The sequence below is a fragment of the Chaetodon trifascialis genome, chromosome 23 (assembly GCF_039877785.1).
Source record: "Chaetodon trifascialis isolate fChaTrf1 chromosome 23, fChaTrf1.hap1, whole genome shotgun sequence".
NCBI lineage: Eukaryota > Metazoa > Chordata > Actinopteri > Chaetodontiformes > Chaetodontidae > Chaetodon > Chaetodon trifascialis.
In genome coordinates this window covers 3,903,136-3,922,752 of record NC_092078.1, presented here as the reverse complement: position 1 = coordinate 3,922,752, position 19,617 = coordinate 3,903,136, and the positions used below count along the sequence as shown (strand labels likewise).

The window sequence follows — 19,617 nt, the reverse complement described above, 5'->3', positions numbered from 1 at the left end:
TGGATGTAGCTCTGACTCTGATTTCCTGCCATGCAAAGGAAAAAACCTTTTGTTTTGATTAACATAAGAACAAATAAAGATTGAATTACGGAAAAGTTGCATTTCAGATTTTGTTTTTGGTGCGTGACGAGCGTCTCGCAGGAAAACTGTCGGATACGGTGTTAGCGTTAGTCGTATTTCATGACTGCTGGCTGAAGCGTTGGACACTTTCTCAGCCTGCAGGAGAATCATGTGCTCCTTCATGTGCAGGAACACGTTAAAACACATGTTTTCAGGTGACAGAAGTGACTTTTTCCTTCTTCTCAGCTCATCCAGGCGCTGAGGCCGACTTGTTTTCGCTTCGGTCAAAGCGCGTCTTTGTCGAGCGCCTCAAACAGTCACTGTGTCAAACTGCACTCGCCTGAGAGTCGCTCACAGGCTGCAGTGTGCTCAGCAAACACCAGGATTAACATTTCTGGTACGTTTACACCAGATTTCCTGTCTTCAGTGACGTCAACCCTCTCAGGCTCGTGTGATTGGAGGTCTTGTTGGTGTTAAGAACTGAACAGTTGTGTGTATTCGCTGAACATGACGACACACACACACATGAAAAAGACAGCTGAGGCCACCGCGGTTACATGAACACATTTTTATTGCAATAGCTCTATCGAAAGCAAAAAAGTTTTGATAAATATAAACACTATGCCGATGCTCAAATCGCCTCTGAGTACCCCTCCTGCCCCCCTTTCCCTCCACGAGGAAAAAAAAGAGAGAAAGAAAGAGAGAAGGAAATAAAATAAAAGGAAAAGAAAACGGGCACCTGCTGAGGCGTCGATCAGAACATGAAAAAAAGCGACAACTTGAGTTTTCCTTATTTACAGAAGGAGGATTTCCATTTCCACCAGTTTCCTCTTTTTTTAAACTCTTTTTTTCTTCTTTTTCGTTTATAGGACGTACGTCGCTGAAAAATAATGCACATACGAAGGATACACACCTCCACAGTATTTTTTTTAACTCTTTCTCTTTCCTGTAAAGCTAATAAACAACAGCATTCAACTCGGAAACTAAGAACACAGGTAGCAGGGTGGAGTGGGATTCGCTCCCCCCTCCCCCTCCACCAAAACCCTCCGAAGTTTCGGGGAAAAAAACCGGACCCGCGCCCGATGGCAGGGCAATGAACATCATCTTGCCACTGACAGCATTTCCAACTGTTAACTGTACTACACAGCAGCAAATAAACTGTAATATAGTTACAAAAAATAAACATTAGGCAGAGGTTGTAATTTATTTCTTTATACAAATAACTGCAAAATGCCTATGTACTCTTAAAAAAAATACTAGCCTTGTATCGCTTTGTTTTCAGAGAAACAAGGTCGCCCCGATACAACAAAACAACCAAAAATAAGATGATTATTTTCCCTCTGTAAACTAGAATATAAACCAGAAGATTAGAGGAAAAAGGAAACAAAAGTTTGCATAATGATGCAGTACCCTAAGTCTTCTCTGCGAGGATTATATATACTCATATATATAGATATAGATTTATCTATATCTATATATTACATAGGTCTCATTTCTTTCTCAACCCAACAAGAAAAAAAATCATAACAGCTGATTTTCAACATCAGAATCGATAACATTGAGGACAGTTTTGAGGTTGAATTGTTGCCAAAATAAACACATGTTCTGTGTAAATGAATTCAGTCATGACAGGGAATTCAACAGGGGGGAAAATTCACCGCGAAGGCGATCATACGTAAACGACACAAATCCATTTCTGAAGAAAAAAAAGGAAGAAAAAAAGCATCAAATAAATTAAGGGGGAATCTTCCAGAAACCCGCCGAAATCTAGCTCTACCGTTTTTTTTTTTGCCAAAGTGTTTAAGAGAAACTCAAAAGCAGCACGTCGCTGTAGCAGAAAGTCCACAAAACATAAGGAGGAAAAACGCTGTCGTGTGTCGCCGCGGCCGAAGTGATCCGAGGTTCGATTTGTTCGTCGTCGAGGGAAGTTAGGTCAGATTGTTCAGAACGTAAGACACATCGCAGGCTTCGGGGGGAGATGAGGGGGTAAAGGGAGGGTTTCTCCTCCATCTGTACCAACGTTAGCGTTAGCCTCCACCTTGCCGTCTCTTCTCGGCTCCGTCGTCTCTACAATTTGAAACAAGGGGAGGTGGGGCGGCGGGAAAGGGAGGGGATATTTGGAAATTAGCTTCAAGTGGGATTTTGTCTTGATGTGGGTCCTGGATGCTGATTAAATATGTGACACTGAGTTGCCTTGACGCAGTGAAACTCCACCAAGACTGATTAACCCTTTCAGCCAGTCGTCGGGCAAAAATCACGATTTTCAGCTTCTAATAACGCTGGTTTTGACTGTTTTGCAACATTTGAATTGAATATCTTTGGACTATTTGTCCATTTGTGTCTGAAAGCATCACATCGGGCTCTTGGAAACCATGATTCACTGTTTCCTGTTACTGTTTCAGACTCCTCAATCACTCGATTAAATGTCTAAAAATTAACGCTTATGAAAATAACCACTGGATGCGTCGAGCGTCTGACATGTAAACAGGAACATGGCGGTAAAATGGTGTTGCAGAGAGCTTGGATTGATGCGACTTCAGCACACAACAAATGACACATCAAGAGCTCGATGGTGTTTAACGCTGCCGTGTTTGTTGAGCAGATCTGTGAAGCAAATAATTAATAATGAACTTTAACTTTAAATAAAGAAAAATAACTTTGGATTTTGCAGCTACCTCGCCAAGACCTCTGCCACTTCAGTACCAAGTCTACACGGCTGCAAGCAGTGGCTGTAAACTGTCTGAATGAACACGTGGGGCCAGATGTGCAGAGCTCACTGCATCTGTGCAGCTCTGAGAGCATCAGTTCAGCCCTCTAATCCAGACTTCAGCAGTTATTTAAAGATCCCTCAGCCTCCCTGCCGCGTGGGAGCCCGAACAGGACGACAGTGACGCGTCCCACACGAGCACGGCGACACTGACAGGCCTTCATCCGTCCAAACAAATTAAAAACGACAACAAAAAGCGTGGGCCGCCTAAAAAAAAAAAAAAACAGGGCAAAGATAGACGAGCGAATACTGAACAATTGTAATTCTGTGGGCTACATGAGCTGTCAGTCTCTGCGCTCGAGCACATTTCTCTCTGTGGAAACAATCGTGGGGGTTAATAGTCGTGGGAGAGCAGCGCGAGTAGAAATGCTAAATATGGGCGCATCAGTGTGCGGGGGGGGGGGGGGGGGGGGGGGGGGAGTTGTAACGGGTGAAGTATGACCAGCGCGCTGCACCTGGGGCTGCAGCTCAGGTTACTGGAAACCTCTGCACGTCACCCGCAGCCGGTGACGAACGGCCCTGCGTGCATGTGTGTGTGTGAAATATCCCGGACGTCATCAGGAGCCGCTGACAAAGAGCCGAAACGGGGGGAACGCTGGAGATACCCTCGCCTAAATAGGCCTGCATGACCGCTATGTGTGTGTGTGTGTGTGTGTGTGTGTGTGTGTGTGTGAGAGGAGATGGCGCGTGACCGGGACATGCGTCCTCATGACGAAGGTGTCCATGTGCGTCCGCAGACACGCCACTGCCCCTCAGCGTACGCTTCACCTGCACAGATCTGATGTTTGCATCCCAGTGTCAACGTCTGTACTTTGTGCTTTTACCCTTCACAGCATTTTGTGTGTGTGTGTGTGTGTCTGTGTGTCTGTGTGTGTGTGTGTTGGCGCCGCTCTCCCTCGCTAACCTGAACTGTGCTACGGACCGTCTGAGGTAAAGCTGAAAATCTAAAAAAAAAAAAAAAAAGGCTAGCTAGCTAGCTTCGGTTTGCTAAAGCAAGCGTCAGGGCGGCCAGCCGTAGCAGCTGAATGTCCAAAACCTCTACAAGCCACTTCAACGACTTCCTCGTTTCATTAAAGGAGCAGTTCCACATTTCGGGATCCTTATTAGCCTTTGACAGGTGTTAGAAGGTTGATACCACTCTCATATTAGCAGCTAGCGCCTGTTAGCTTAAGCGTACCTCTTGCTAGCATGCTAATTCGACCTTTACAATTAGTTTTTGTGATGTCTATTAAATGATGCAATTGCTCTAATCACATGAGCACGTGGCTATTTAAATAATAAACTAGCAATTAATTTCTGCTGGGTTAAATTAGCATTAGCTAACTTAAGCTAACGTTAGTCCACACGCAACTTTCATATCCAGACCTCAGTTTCATTCAGCTATCTGCGAAGTGGCTTGAAGAGGTGATGGACTTAAGATAAATCAAACTTTCCAGCATTCGACTGGTGGCCGGCGCTCTTTCCCCGCCCCGCTGAGTACCATCACTGCCAGGGAAGCTAACGATGAAATGCACCAGATCATCTGCAACGAATAAATAATATGTGCGACAGAATGAGGAGAGTAATGCTTTTTTTCCTGCTGCGTTAGCACGCTGCGGTAAACTCATACTGGCGCAGTACCGTAGCTCCGTTAATCCAAAAGGGGCTGGGGTCTGTACCTGACTACTTGTGCAATGCCGCATATCGACTCTGAGGCTAAAATGCGTCCAGCCACGAGCTCGCACCTTTTAAGGGGGGATGCATTCAAAAAAATACACATTTCTACTACAAGTTTGTCAAAAATGTAATAACTGTACGGTACCACGAGGATGGATTAGGCAAGGGTGTGTGTGTGTGGGGGGGGGTGATAAAATGATAAAAATGAATATTTTAAATTCAACATAAAAGTTTCCAAGTGTGTACCATAATGCCTTTTCTTAGTATTCCAGCCTCCCTTTAATACCATATGGAGAAGCAGAACCATCTGATAATAAGACTATGCAGGGTTCTGTTGAGGCCCCCCCCTCAAATAAGTCTGTTGAACATTAGGGGGGGGGGGAGCAGCGCACACTGGCAGCATCGATTGTGAGAAAAGAAAATGATTTAAAAAAAAAAAAAAAACAGGACAAGATATGCATATAAAACACAAAAAATAAGATGAAATACACTTAAAATAAAAAACTGCAAGCGTTTTTGTCGTCTGTTGTGATGTTGTTGTTGTTGTTTCCTGCATCCAGAAGGGAGCGGCTTCTCGGGCCTGGGCGAAGAGGTCAGAGGTCACCAGCGGGGGAGGCCGAAGGTCACAGGCAGAGTCAAGTGCCCCGAGCAGAGAGATGAGGAGGAGGAGGAGGAGGAGGAGGGTGGGGAACCTCTATCGTCCCGTCGTTCAGTCTGAGGGAGAAAAATCAGACAGAAACAGATCAGAGGTCAGTTTTCAGAAGCTTTCAGTGCAAACATGGTGGTAGAAACAGCCGACAGACATCAGGCTGAGATGTTACTGAGCAGACGTTCTACACAGAAGAACCACAAAGGCGACAGGAACCACATCACTTTACTGAATAACTACATTTTCTAATGAACTTTGGCTCTTCACCTGTTCTCCGACACACCTGACGCAAAATGACGCAGCGTTTCTGAAGAAAAGGAAGGAACAAACTGATCTTTGACATTCGCCGAACTGACAACAGGGGACAAATAATGAGGAATTTATCATCGACAGGTTTTCACAAAGCTTCTGAAGTTCACCCAAACATAACAACTCACAAAACTCTGTGATTTTTCAAAGGAGTCGGGGGCTGATCTGCTGCCACCTCAAATTATCCGTGTGCAGGTTTTCCGAGAGTGCGTTAACACGAAGCCAAAGAACAAATAAAACTACTGATAATAAAGCCTGAACACAAAACGTCCCAAACGTTCAGCAGTTTCAGCTCCTGAACTGTGATTCGCTGCTTTCTTTTATCTTCTGTGACGCTTTTCTCATATTTTATCGACAAAACGTGAAAAAACAGAGAGACAGCTACTGCGGCCGATGGAAGAAAAGCTTGTTTTCTGTTTGCCTGACGTGACCCAAACACACACACACACACACACACACACACACACACACACACACACACACACACACACACACACAGAAAGACGCTGGAATGCGGCTGGTTCACTGACAGCGGTTTTGGACTGACAATATTAGTTGTTTTTGGAGATCTTGAAGCCAAGTGGTGCTGACTAATTTTGACTGGAATCTGTCTGGCTGCCGACTCGGCCGTCCAGACGCAGCTGAGACGCTTCTCTCTGTACATGTTGGCGTTGTGGAGGACGAGTTCCTCCCGCCTGACGGTGGGGTCGCGGCCGGACAACGGCGCTGATGAATGAATTAGTCTCATTTGAGTCCCTCTCGGAGTGTGTCGGGGCTTTTCAGAGAAGCAGCCAGATGTCAGACATCTCCGGGCGGCTTGGTTCAAACTGCTCGCCGCATGAAAAAAACTGTTTGTCTGGTAAATAAGTGAGCGCGGACGGTGAACTTTGGATTCGGTTTGCTGCCAGCAGACACACACACACACTTTGTTTCCTGCCCTGCTATCATGGCCGGGCCCGGGCTGTCAGGTCGGCTGTTTTGGTGCGGTCCGGCGGCCCCGGGTGACCGCGGCGATGGCCGCCGTCCAGCTGGGTTATTCCACTGAGAGCGAGGCTTTGTCTGACACAACAATACGAGCAGCACGCCACAATACAGATGCTTTGACAGGGGGCACTGCTGGAATGCTGCTGCTCTGTTTGTCGGCCGCGGGGATGGAGGGATGGATGAGTGGACGGACGGATGGAAAGACGGGAGCGCACAGAGCGGAGGAGTGACGGCGAACGCTCTCAGCACCGCCTGAACACCATCCGGTCCCACCAAATTACAGCCAAAGGCCAGGAAAAGTCCATCAACCGCTGGACATCCACTACAAACACCTCACGCCAAGAGAGGCCGGGGAGTGCAGACGAACCTGGCAACCCGAGAGAGGAGACGGAGGATGAGCAACACTTCCTGCCACAGCAAGGACAGACGCTGCTCGCCAAAATAAAACTCGACACTCTCTCAGACCTAAACAAAACTCAGTGTTTACTTGACATTGCAAAACATGTCAGAGCCTGAGAAGAAACAAGTGGAAGCACATATGAAACCGTGCGAGCTCAAATCAGCCTCCTCTTCTTCTGTGGTGCTAGGCGTGGTGTTAAACACAGCTCATCCATCACACACATTCCTTTATTTACTCTTTAATGATTGTTCACCTCAGTTTGCCGCCTTTTCACAGCAGTACATTATGCAGTAATTTAGCTGCATCTATTATATATATATATATATATATATATATATATATATATATATATATATATATATATGTTAAGTGTATATTGTTTCATACTGTTGTAATGTAAACAGGTGGTCACCGCAGCTTGGAGCCTTTTATTTTGAAGCAGCAACAGGAAATGCACTTTGTTTATCACTGTAGATACACACTGAGACATCGTGTACCTTCTCAGCACTTTCTTAAACAAATGAGATTTAAATGTAGCCGGGAGGTTATAGGAAGAAAAACAAAGAGCAGAAAGGATGTACGAACCAACACACACCTCTCTCACACACACACACACACACACACACACACACACACACACACACACACACACACACACACACACACACACACACACACACACACACACACACACACACACACACACACAATTTGAACTGCATTTCGAGAAAAATGGCTGAGGAAGGTGGGAAAAATGAACATGTTTCCATCTACAGCTGCTACGCGAATATTGCGAGTTGGTTCATTGAGATCAGCAGCAGATGGTGCTAAACCTCGAGTCATGTGACTTTAAACAACTGCAGAAGAAGAGTCACTGTAAAAGATCGCCAGTCAAATGTCAAACGGTGCGTGACGATCCTTTGTCGATTCACCGACTCCTCCACCTCCGCCAAGCGTTTACACTTGTTTGCATTGTTTTCATTCATTCATATAGAGATTTTTTAGGGTTTTTTAGCATTTCAACTCAGTTTTTTCCATGTGTGAATTGAACATGTGAGCAAAACAGGTGGACGGAAACCGGCCGAGCCAGAGACAGACGGAGGGGAAGAGAGAAAGACAGAGAGGGAGCAGGTTGAGGTCTCTGGGTTTCTCTGCAGACTTTGATCAAAACAACGCTCTGAGGACGGGAGCCTGCCTGACCTGAGCTGCCCTCAGCTAAACACACACACACACACACACACACACACACACACACACACACACACACACACACCACAAAATCGGGTTATAAAAACACAGTTCGCCAAACACCTGCGTTAGCTAACAGCTTGTTGCGTGGTTGCGACACAGGCAGGTGTTCAGCCCCATCCCTCCCAGCCCGTCTGTCCTCAAACCCCCCTTCACCCAGCTGGAACGACAGATGAAAGGCATCATGGGAGTGAACAGCGAGCGTAACCATTTGACCTGACGGGGGCCGGCGTGGCAGCCGGGGCGACGGCCTTTTAAGTGCAGATCGAGGAAGGAAAATTCGATCTGGATCGCTGTTGGTGAACCATTTTCAGCTCTACAGTTTCACAGATTCTGGGTTTAAGGTCGCCTGAGCAACAAATAGGCGCAGGACAAATATCACCTGAAACTTACATTCAGATAAATAATCACTTCCTGTGATAGACAGTGGAAAAAAAAACACAGAAAATGGCCACAAAACAGCAACAAAATGTGGACGAGACTGAAGCAGCTGTGTGTCAACACGGCCGCCATATTGGTACAGGGGAGCCGCACCTCCTAATGCATGCACGTCTATGGAGGCAGGAGGTCTGTCCACGATTAAAACTATCAGAAGTCGCTGAATTTTCAGCTAATTTTCCAGCAGTTTGTTGCAAAAGTACACATGTACTCATGAGGCAGGATACTCGATTGGATTAAAACCCTGCTTCATCATTATGACGCGTCCAAGACGGCAACGAGAGAGACAAACTCCCAACGTCAGCATCAGTTTTCAATGCTCAGGCATTTCTGTAGAGGAGAGTAACAGCTGATAAATGCACGTAAAATGTGAAATATGTTCCAGTATGTTCCTGTAAATTAGGATTATTGTCATTATCTTGATTAATCAATCAGTAGATTTGTCAAGAAGCCCACGGTGACACCGTCAGGCCACTTCAGACACTCAATTAACTTTACTTTACACTCAATTGTCTTTACTGTGAAGAAAAGCAGCAAATGCTCACAATTTAGAGGCTGGAAGGAGAAATCAAAGAGGAATTGTTGCCTGAAAAATCAGACTAGGATAAATTTATCGATCAACAGGTTACCAAATGTCTCACAGGTCCTTGAAAAGCAGAAAACCGACCCCACAGAGCGGCTCTGGACTGAAATTCAAAGTTCTGGGAAACACCTCCTTAAATTCTGTAATCCTCCAGGAATCCACTGACCAATGGGAACCCTGCTGGCTCCAACGCGTCCAGGGTTACGGGATCAATTCCCTGTTTAGCTCAATGGACACCAACGCTGCAGAGTTTATAGATTCCCATGCTTCCCAGTGCAGGCCACCCATGCTAAAAGCACATCTAGCATGTCAGAGCTTTGAATTAGGGCGCTCATCAAACACTGCGACTTATTTTAACCTTATTTATTGGGTAAATGGACGCTAAAATGGGTGTCAAAGGCAAAACTTCAACCTCTGGGGGGCTTTTAGACAGAAGCAAACACTTTGCTGCGACGGTCCGAATGGCTGCTTGAAATCGAAATTGCTTTGTGTGCATGCGTGATGCTTAATAATTCTAACATCTGTGGGCATGTGTACGTGGCCATTTGAGATAGAGAGACCTCTGCCTGCAACACACACACACACACACACACACACACACACACACACACACACACACACACACACACACACACACACACACACACACACACACACACACACACACACAGCAAAAAGGGGGGTCTTGTTACGAGCATGCCTCAGACCAGCCCATAAATTCATGTCAGTCTGGAAATAGACCTGTAAATATAGACGGGCCTGGCCGTGGAGGTGGGAACGAGAGCGGAAAGGGCAGCCTCGTACCATCTTCCCTCACATCTCACCCCCCGCGCCTCACACTCTGCCTAACCCTTCATCATGTGGGGGGGAGGGGGGAAAAGGGCAGGTTCCCACCGCCGTCGCCTCCATGTAAAAAGCCCTTCTCTGAACCGTTAAAGCTTCCTCTCCTGACCCAACTTTAACCTTTGCCTTCTTATATCCACCTGATCTAACGGGGCTGAGGGTGGGCTCTTTCCCATGATCCTCCTGTGTTCACCCTTTAATACATTATGCTGGACCACAATGATAAAACATGCGGCCAGAAGTTGTTGTTTTCCATGAGGGAGCCATCCCTGCATTCGTGATGTCTTCAAACTGCTTATTTCAGCTGACCGGAGCTCAATAAAACACCCAAAATCTTCATTCACACTGATTTGAAGCATCAGATCTTCAACACATCATCGATTATAAAGCCTGCTGATGATTCATTTCCCGTCAATCAACTACTTCTGCCATCCAACCGGGAGCATCAGTGCGAGTTAGTGCACGTTCAGTTACCTTTCAACTGTAAATAATAGATTTCTAATACATTTGCAAGCCAGGGAAAGGTGTTACACATCATTAGACAGTGCTGCAAACAAAACAGCTGAGAAAAGGTGCTTTATCCAGAGTTTGGACAGGAGCTCAGAGCACAAGAAATCTCTTTCATCATCACAAATCAAAACAAGTGCGAGCGGCAGAACGTCTGGGAAGGTGCCAAAGTGTTGCCGAGGAGTCGCCGAGCGTTGAGGAGCAGAAACACGAAGCAGACTTCATCCTCTGAGTCACTGTCTAGTCACCGTCTCGATGATAAGAAAAGCCAGCGGCGGAGACGGCGTGGAGGCACGGCGCCCGTCCACACGGCTTCCCCGCCAGACTCTCTCTAAACGAGTGAAAACTTCAAGATCCAGCTGAGACGCCTGTGATTTGTCTGGTCAAAAGAAACAAGCTAACACCTGACAGCGACGTCTTCACCGCAGCAAATATTAAACTGAAACAGGTGAATGATCACAGCAGACCTGATCAGTAAAAAGTTCCTAAAGCAACATGTTCGAGTAAACAGCAGGCCGAAACACAAAGATAATCTGACCCAGAAGCAGCAACAGAAACCTCCGCAATGATCAGCTGATAATCACCGAAAATGCATCTGCACCAAAATTAACCATTTTTTAAAGCAAAATCTGAACTATTCCCTCGTTTCAGCTTCTCTAACATAAGAATTTGCTGCTTTTCTCTCTCATATATGAGGGTAAGCTGAGTATCTTTGGGTTGGTTTGATTAAAAAAAGGGTTTTGATGGCACCACTTTGGCCAAATGAACACAAAAAAGCCCCCCAAACTCTCAGGAGTGCAACCACATCAGCAGTTGAATTAAAGCGAACCCGACTGATGTAAACACACCAAATTCGTGCTTGTTTTAATATTTACAGCACCGTCTCAAGAGCTTGACAGCTGGACAGAAAGCCCCCCCCCCAGGTCAAGGATCCAGGTGTGCCTATCAGTTCAACACCGCAGCTGAGAGGAAGCGCATTCCTGAGCGATGATGATGCGTTTCCTCTCGGCCCCGCTGTGTGCCTTGACACGCCGCCGCCGCAATTACGGCGCCACATCAAAGGCTGCCTGCCATGACTCAGCACGCACGCACGCACACACACACACACACACACACACCTAGATGCAGAGCATGAACTGTAAACACACACAGACTAAGACTGATCATACTCAGTGAGTGTGTGAGGATTCAATTCTGAACGCTACCTTGAACTGCATTGACCAACACACACACACACACACACACACACACACACACACACACACACACACACACACACACACACACACACACACACTTAATGAACCTGCTGGCAGTGCCTGAAAACAAAAGTACACACAGACAGACGGACAAACACAAACACACACAATAGGATGTGCTTGAGCGCTTTGAGTGTCGGTTGATCTCCTGTGCGCACACACACACAGACACACACACACACACAGACACACACACACACACATACACACACACACACACACACAAGCTCTTTCATCTCTGTTCAGCACCACGATAAACAAATGAGTCAGTCGGCGCTCGCAGACAATCCTGACTCATGCTCATGCACGAAGCGACCGAGAAAAACGACCGTTCTGGGAGGAAGTGGGGGGTGCGGGGGGGTGAGGAGGGAGGAGAGAACACCGGAGAGGGAGAGGACGAGGGGGTGAAAGAGAAAAGGGGGTGATCAAAGAGGAAGCAAAGGGCTGAAAGTGGAGTGAAAACATCCTCTTGATCCGTGCACGCCGTCTACGACGCCGACCGTAGACCTGACCTCAGCATTAACACACACACACACACACACACACACACACACACACACACACACACACACACACACACACACACACACACACACACACACACACACACACACACACACACACAGACACACACACACACCCATGTCTGGACTTTTGTGAGGTCATCGAGCGCTTTGCTGCATCGGAGCATCTCCAGGTAAAAACATCGTAACAGCCTTTAAAGCTGCAGCAAACTGGCGTCTCACTGCCGACTGCTGCTGCCGACGCACCGACACATCAACCTACTGTAAAATGTGTGTAACGGCTCTGAACCCGAGACCAGAACCACGATACAAACATCCACCAGTGCCCCCCAAACCCCTCCAAACCTCTGCCACCGCTGCAGGTGAAGCCTCTTTATGTCCACACACGCTCACATGTGGAACTCAAATGTTAAAACACAAGTTTTACCTGCTGCACCAGCTGTAGCATGCTAGCACTCAAGCTAAGCTCAAGCTGTAGAGAATTGCTAGGTTTTTACACACATGAAGGTTTTGGATCTCATTTAAAGCCTCACGCCTCCACAGCTCAATGTGATTTACCATTTACCACAGACAAACACATCCATCTAAAACAATTATTAATATTTAAAAAGCTTGAACATGATGCCTTTTAACTGCACTGCAGCTGCATTCAGTGAAGTTCGATTGTGTTTACATTAATTGGCCAATTAATGGATGAGCTGATGTACAGAAAAACAGCTGATGACTATCTCATGATTGAATAATTGCTGAGCTCGTTTGTAAAAAAAAAAGAGCATACATTTCTCATGAGCGCTTTCTTCTTTTCCACTGCTGGTCAAAACAAATAAAGAATTGCATGACGTCAATTTGGATCCTGACTGCTCCCGATGGCAATTTGCCTCCGGTTTAATAGACTCATAATTTAATGACCATAATAATAAAAAATTAGACTCGTCGTCTGCCTACTTGACAGTTTGCTGCAGCGTAAACAACACCCTCCGTCAGCTTTCGGTGAACAAATAAAGGCAGAAAAACAGCAAGAGGCATTCAGGTGACGTAGAAAACAGAAGAGTAGAAGAAGAGAGGAAGCACATCTGGAGTAATATCAACGCAATGCACACTTGAAAACCTGACGCTGATTCAACCAAGTTCTTGAAATCACTCAGTTTGAGTGAGTGTTAGCGGGGTCTACTCGCAACCACTGATTGTTAATGAAGTCAAAATGATCTTTTTAAAACCTTTTGAAGGTGGTTGATGCAACACAAGTTGAGGCAGCGACGACTGAAAATCACAGCTGAAACAGAGAAGATGTGATGTTTGCAGGAGGTCTGAGTGGCAGTGCTAATAAAGGAGCCTCAATTTATGGGACATCTGAGGAAAACTACACTGTGTACATCAACACAAGTACACTTTAAACTGGTTATATACTTAGCAGCACCAAGTGCAAACCAATAAGAGCTGATTTACCTGCAACTCTGAACAGCAATTTCCATTTTCAATCAACATTTTCTGGTTTCAGCTTCTCACTTGTCAGGATTTGCTGCTTTTCTTTGTCATAAATGACAGTAAATTAAACATTTTGAGGGTTTTTGGCTGTTTGATAAAATCAGCTTGAGCTTTTTGCTTTTTATTAATGATTAGAAAATTATCTGCGATTTAATCGGTGATGAAATAATAGCTGCAGCTCGACAAACTTTGACAACAATGTTTAATTAACACAACAATCTGGGTGAACGCTGCTGCCAGGTCGCGGCGGCGAGGTGTTTTACGTGTTTTGCCATCATGCTTAATGGCTCCTGCTGGCGCTGCGCTCAGCCGTGTTTTGTGCACACGAATGTATTTTTTCAAAGATGCAGAAAAGTGTCTCAAGTGACAGCCTCACAGCAGACAAAAGGCTGTGAGCGCACACATGCCCACGCATTAGTACACTCTGCACACATGCTGACACAAAGAAAACAGCAGCACGTGCACAGACAGGCACAGACAGACACCGCCGGCTACAAAGACAGGAAGTCAGGGCCTTTTTTTGGGTGACTCAGTCCACACTTGACCTCAGATAAACCTCGGTTCATTCAGCAAGCTAATTGTCTACCAGCCTGCTTGCACACAACACGCACACAGACCTCAGGATGAACCGCATATCGGTGCCACATCCTGGACCGGGACTGCTACAGCCCAGGATTCAGCTCCCTGGACATACGCCTTCAAAGACGACGGCGGGCTGCTGAGAGTGTCTGAAGGCAGCCTTGTCAAGATCACAGAGACTTGTTCTAAAATAGATTCACTAGAGAAGCTGCAAATTGATATAATACGACTAATAATAGCAGCAGCGCTTCGGGTTATTTTGGATTTCAGAGAGGAAAAAATATGCACGACACTCTTCTACTCGCACATGAAAGCTCACTCTCATGCACACACAAAGCAAGAAACTATGTTTTCTCCATATGCAGGCCGGCTGCTGTGGCTGTGCAGGCAGAAAAGAGCCGTTAAAACAATGGCTGTCGGATGAGACAGACAAAAATTAGCATCGTGACACACAAACACACAGAAGCACACTTGGAAATAAACTCACCCTTGGTTGTTGTGGTGACTCCATCGGATTTGGTGAAGTCTATACTGGCGTAGGCTCCGTTCTCCAGCAGAGGCACCGTCCCCGCCGCCGAGCTCCCATTGCTGCTACCAGCTCCGGACGTCGTGGCGCCCATATTGCTCCCGTCCTCCCTCAGCTCCAAGGCAATGTAATTGAGGCCGTTCTGGTAGCCCACAGACATGTCCCTGCACATTCGACCTGGTCCAGCCCCCGAGGAGGAGGATGCTGAGGCTCCGGAGGCCATGCCCATTTCCATGGATCTGACTGGAGCATGGTGAGCCGGCGAGTCCCCTAGACCCTCCATGGACACCCACACACTGTCAAAAGATGCTGAGCTGGCCCATCTGGAAGCCTGACCCTCTGTTAAGTACGATCCGTTGGGGGCTGTGGGGTTGACCAGTGTGGAGTGGGCAGCTGAAGATGAGGGGCCAAGTCCTCCCCCAGGGGGAGTTGAATTAGAGGAGGAAGTGGAGGAGAATGTCTCAGAGCTGTGTCTCCTCCTGCCTTGGGGGTCAGCCCGAACCACCTTGGGTTCTAGCTGGTGTGTCGGCGCCCTGCCTGGGCTCAGAGGAGGGAGAGGAGGAGAAATGGATGAAGAGGAGGCGGCGGAGGGAGCGTGACCGTAACGTCCCTCTACCACACAGAGATGCTGCAGCATGGCCGTGGGGCTCGTTTGCGTCCTCTCACCTCTGCTGAGGTTAAAGTTCATGTCCGTGTAGTCGTCCCCCATGGACCTCCAGTGACCTCCGGCCGGGACTCCAGGGGAGGCCAGCGCCCCAGAACTGCTCGCCAGGGGTCTGATATAGCTGGGTGGGTTCCAGGGAGCAACAAGGCTGGGTCTGGGAGACTGGTTTTTACCCAGACATTCAGCGCTGTCCTGCTGGTCGGCCCCTACCTCCACGCTCATATAGTCCTGGTGCATCCGGGGCTGGGGAGGGGAGCGACGGTGGTCACTGGATTCCAGGGAAGGTGCTTCGTCTTGGGCAGAGAGAGGGTAGGCGGGGGGCTGCTGTTGGTGGGGGTAGTGATCTCCAAACTCAATGTTAATATACTCTCCAGGACTGGAGGGCCCTTCGGATGAGCTGACAGTGGCGGGGACTGAGGTGGAGGTGCCTGCAGACGATGTGGAGGGCTCACTAACCCGCAGCGGGCCATGGAAACTTCTTCTGCCTAAAGGGAGGCGGTTGGGCCTCACGACGCGTCGGTCGGCCATCGCTGCAGTCGTATGGTGAGCTCCGTAAGGCGGGGGTGGGTGAGAGGGAGTGGAGGTGCTACTACCCCCCCCACCCCTCTTCTCTGGTGTTGACATGGAAGCTGTGGCAACTGATGAATATACTGGCTTGGCAGGAGAACTCATAGGAACATATTCCCCATACTCTTTCTCATCCCTCTCTCTGGTGGGGGCCTTGTAGGAGCGGGGGAGGGAGAAATAAGGACTGTAAGACTTTGGGGTGGCCTCAGGTGTGCCAGGTGTGTAATAACCACTGCTCCCTTCATTTGAGAGCTTGCGCCCCCTGCTGCTGCTGCTGTATGACATGTCCATATATTCCCCATTCTCTGGTCTCTCTGCTATGCTGTCACTCCCACTGGCACCCGCCATGCTGGAGCTACTGTGAGGGCTGGGGGAGGCCTGCCCTGGAGAAGGGGAGCTGCCACTGGCCCCCGGGAGCATCATCATGTAGCCGTGGGAGTCTGTGGAAGATTGAGGCTGCAGCTGGGGGTGGGCTGAACGGGGACCTAAAGCCGGACTGTGAAGCTGAGGAGAATGAGAGATGGGATGGGAGTAAGAGCTGGGTTGCATAGGCATGTAGTCGGGAGGCGTGTCCCGCGGCGAGGCAGCCACGCCGCACATCATGGGCATGTAGCCGCTGTCTTCCTTGGCGGAGGATGAGGAGGAAAGGGGCGGGCGCTCAGCACCGGCCTCCGTCCTGGAGAGTGTGGAGGGGCGGCTCTGCTGGCTGTGCTCGGAGCAGGAGCTGTAGTCAGAGCGGAGCGAGGAAGAGGAGGAGGACGGCCCGCCGCGGAGCAGCCCACTGCCAAATGGTAACACGACGTCCGACCCCTCGTCCAATGAGAAGTTGGTCTGGGTCATTTTCTGGTAAACTGCCACTCCAGAGCCGCCGGTTGCACCACCAGCTGGTCTGGAGAAAGAGTGAGTCCTCCTCCTCAGTGATGACGATGAAGAAAAACGCTCATCCTCCGTCGTCGACGTGCTCTCATCTCGTGGCGTGTCACCCCCGCTGTTGTTCCCAGAGCCCCCGCCGGTGCCGAAGACCTCCCGGTTCCAGCCCATGGCCATATAATCATTCAGACAGTTCTCTTCTCTGATTGGTGGGGTGTTGCCCAGGGAGTCAGGTGTATTACTCCTCACCCTGAAGTACCGGAAGTCACCAGGACTGGAGCCGTACTCATCTGAAGAGTTGAAGCCGCCGTCTGATGGTGAGCCGCATATCGAGGCGCTTGACGGGCGGGTGAGGGTGTCAGAGACTGAGCCGTGGCCGCTGCTGGAGGAGACGCTCACCGGACTGGTGGTGGAGGGGAAGTGAGAGACCGGCAGCGAGGCAGAGCGGGCGTGGTAGGTGGACGACGACCCTGGGATGGCTCTGACGTAGCGTCCGCTGCCGGTGCTTGTGCCAGCGTTTCCTGTGGCGACGCCACTACCACTGCCGCCACCACCCCCTTCCTGACGACCGTGGTGGGCCCGTGCTGAGTTAAGGTGAACCAGACTTCCTGTGGCAGAGCGGAACGGCCGGTTCATCGTCCCCTCGCCCTCGCTGGATGTCCGAAAGCGATAGCCACTCGCCCCAGAGCTCTTACTTGAAGGTGGCGTGCCAACAACCGACTCCGTCCTCGACCGCCGCTGCAATCCCGTCTGGCTCGGCGGCAGGTTGCCCAGGTGGCGCCGCGTCGTAATAAACGGCATGGGGTTGGAGCCCGACGACTGGCTCTTACTCCTGGGCCGAAACTCTGCAAAAGCTTTCAGGGCTTTCATTGTCTCCAAGATGGTCTCGTGCATGTTTTGGGCCACAACCGAATCATCCACCTGCATCCATATCTCCCCGGGCCCAATGGAGGAGGAGCGACCCACCTCGATGAAAAAGAAGCTCTCTGAATGTCCACAACGTCTGATATTCATCAACTGAAGGTTAACACAGGGGGTCTCAGAGTTCAGCTTGACGAGGTGAATGGTTTTAGTTGAGAGGCATAGCCGGTAAACACCTGTGAGGTTTTTAGTTTGACCCAGTCCTTTAGGTTTCACATTCACCTGCCACACCTCTTTAAACACAGTACCAGGGGTGACTGTACCGTATCCATCATCTAAATCATCAGAATCCAAGTGCCCTTTTTTACCCTCACTCATCAGCTCACTGACAGCTACGTACCAGTCCTCTTGCTCCTGCTCGTTTTCAGCCACAATGGCAAAATACTCGTCCTTAGTATAAAGGGCAATGAGGTGTTTGTTTTTGGAATCCGCCCTTTTGTTCACCGTGAAGCACTGGTAGAGGTAAATAACCCTTTTCGGGGGAGAAGGGGCGACCGCTCCGCCGCTGGCGGCGGCCGCGGCAGCAGAGCGCAGGCTGTTCCTGAATTTCTTCTCGCTGTCGTAGTACTCCAAGCGGCTCGGCCCGAGGTGGCTGGCAGCCCGAAGCACGAAAAACCTCTTGTGTCCGTGTTTTTGCTTTCTTAAATAGCCACATTTTCGAATATCATCCACAACGTCCGAGGTATTTGTGACGTTCACCGCCGCGTATACATGGCTGCTGCTGCTGCTGCTGCTAGCGGCGGAAGAAGCGGCGGGGTCCTCGGCGGTGTGTACCTGGCTGAGGGACGAGGAGGAGGCTTTCCTGGCCGGGGACTCTGCGATGTTTTCTCCGGAAAGATGCTGCTGTTGCTGCTGCGGGGCTAGCTGGTAGTGATGGTGCTGCTGTTGATCCTTTGGCGGGTGATAGTGGCTGAGGTGTTGATGGTGGAGGTGGTTGGAGGGCGGTAAATGTTGATGGAAACGAGAGCCGCCTCCTCCGCCGCCGCCGCCGCCGCCGATATTAATTAACGGGGAAGGGGGTTCCCCGACCGAGCCGTCTCCGTTTTCGGTGGCGGCTGCAGATTTCGTCCCCACGTCCCTCTGCTGCGTCTCCACCATCAACATCGCTGCCTTACCTTCCTGGTAATTCGTGAAATTTGCCATCAGAGAAAACAATCAAAGGTCACTTTACTAGCAAGCTAATCCGAGTGGACCTAGACCCCATTCTTGTTTTGGGAGACGAGCTCCCGAGTCCGGGTAGGCCAGCTAACGTTGACTCGCACGGCTCAGATTTGCAATCCTCACGGACCGGCTTTGTTATTCCGTCAAAAAGCGAGTCCCTTTGCCCTTTCAGCAGCGAGGCCGGTATTCCGATGCGGGCTTTTTTCACGAAATGAAGCCTACCGTGTACAACATGACCACGTTCAGCCGTGTTTCTATAATCGGGAGGATCCGGCTAGCTCGGTTAGCAATCCGTTCCCTTCTCCTCCTGTACACATCTCTACGGGCCAGAGCACAAACAACACATGACCCTCTGCGTCACACACCAAACGGGAGGAACAAAGAGTCAGACACGGGCGCTGATTGGCTCATCATTTTGACTGACAATCTTTGACAGGAGTTGCGACCAATCGCTATAAGATATTAGTGCTTGCGTCAATAGTTCTGCCCAATCTCGTTGCACAGAGTTTTACTGACGTTAAAACAGGCGGTGATATTGTAAGGCTGTTCTGGAGTCTGCTGTTAGGTTTTCCAACAACTGTTTAGAAGTCTAAAACTGATCCCAGACCTGTAGACAG

General features: G+C 49.0%; 1 protein-coding gene across 1 annotated transcript; it reads right to left on the bottom strand.

The window, feature by feature from the left end:
- Positions 1 to 615: 615 nt before the first annotated feature.
- Positions 616 to 19,304, bottom strand: LOC139351317 (insulin receptor substrate 2-B). The gene is made up of 2 exons (XM_070993154.1): positions 14,779 to 19,304; positions 616 to 5,197 (listed from the first exon to the last, which is right to left on the bottom strand). Exons 1-2 carry the CDS (start codon positions 18,980 to 18,982, stop codon positions 5,193 to 5,195), a joined length of 4,209 nt encoding a protein of 1,402 aa, XP_070849255.1. The 5' UTR covers positions 18,983 to 19,304; the 3' UTR covers positions 616 to 5,192.
- Between the last annotated feature and the right edge of the window lie 313 nt (positions 19,305 to 19,617).

Bases quoted from the DNA above. Each gene is read 5' to 3' on its own strand.
- LOC139351317 (XM_070993154.1), bottom strand. From the start codon at position 18,982: ATGGCAAATTTCACGAATTACCAGGAAGGTAAGGCAGCGATGTTGATG.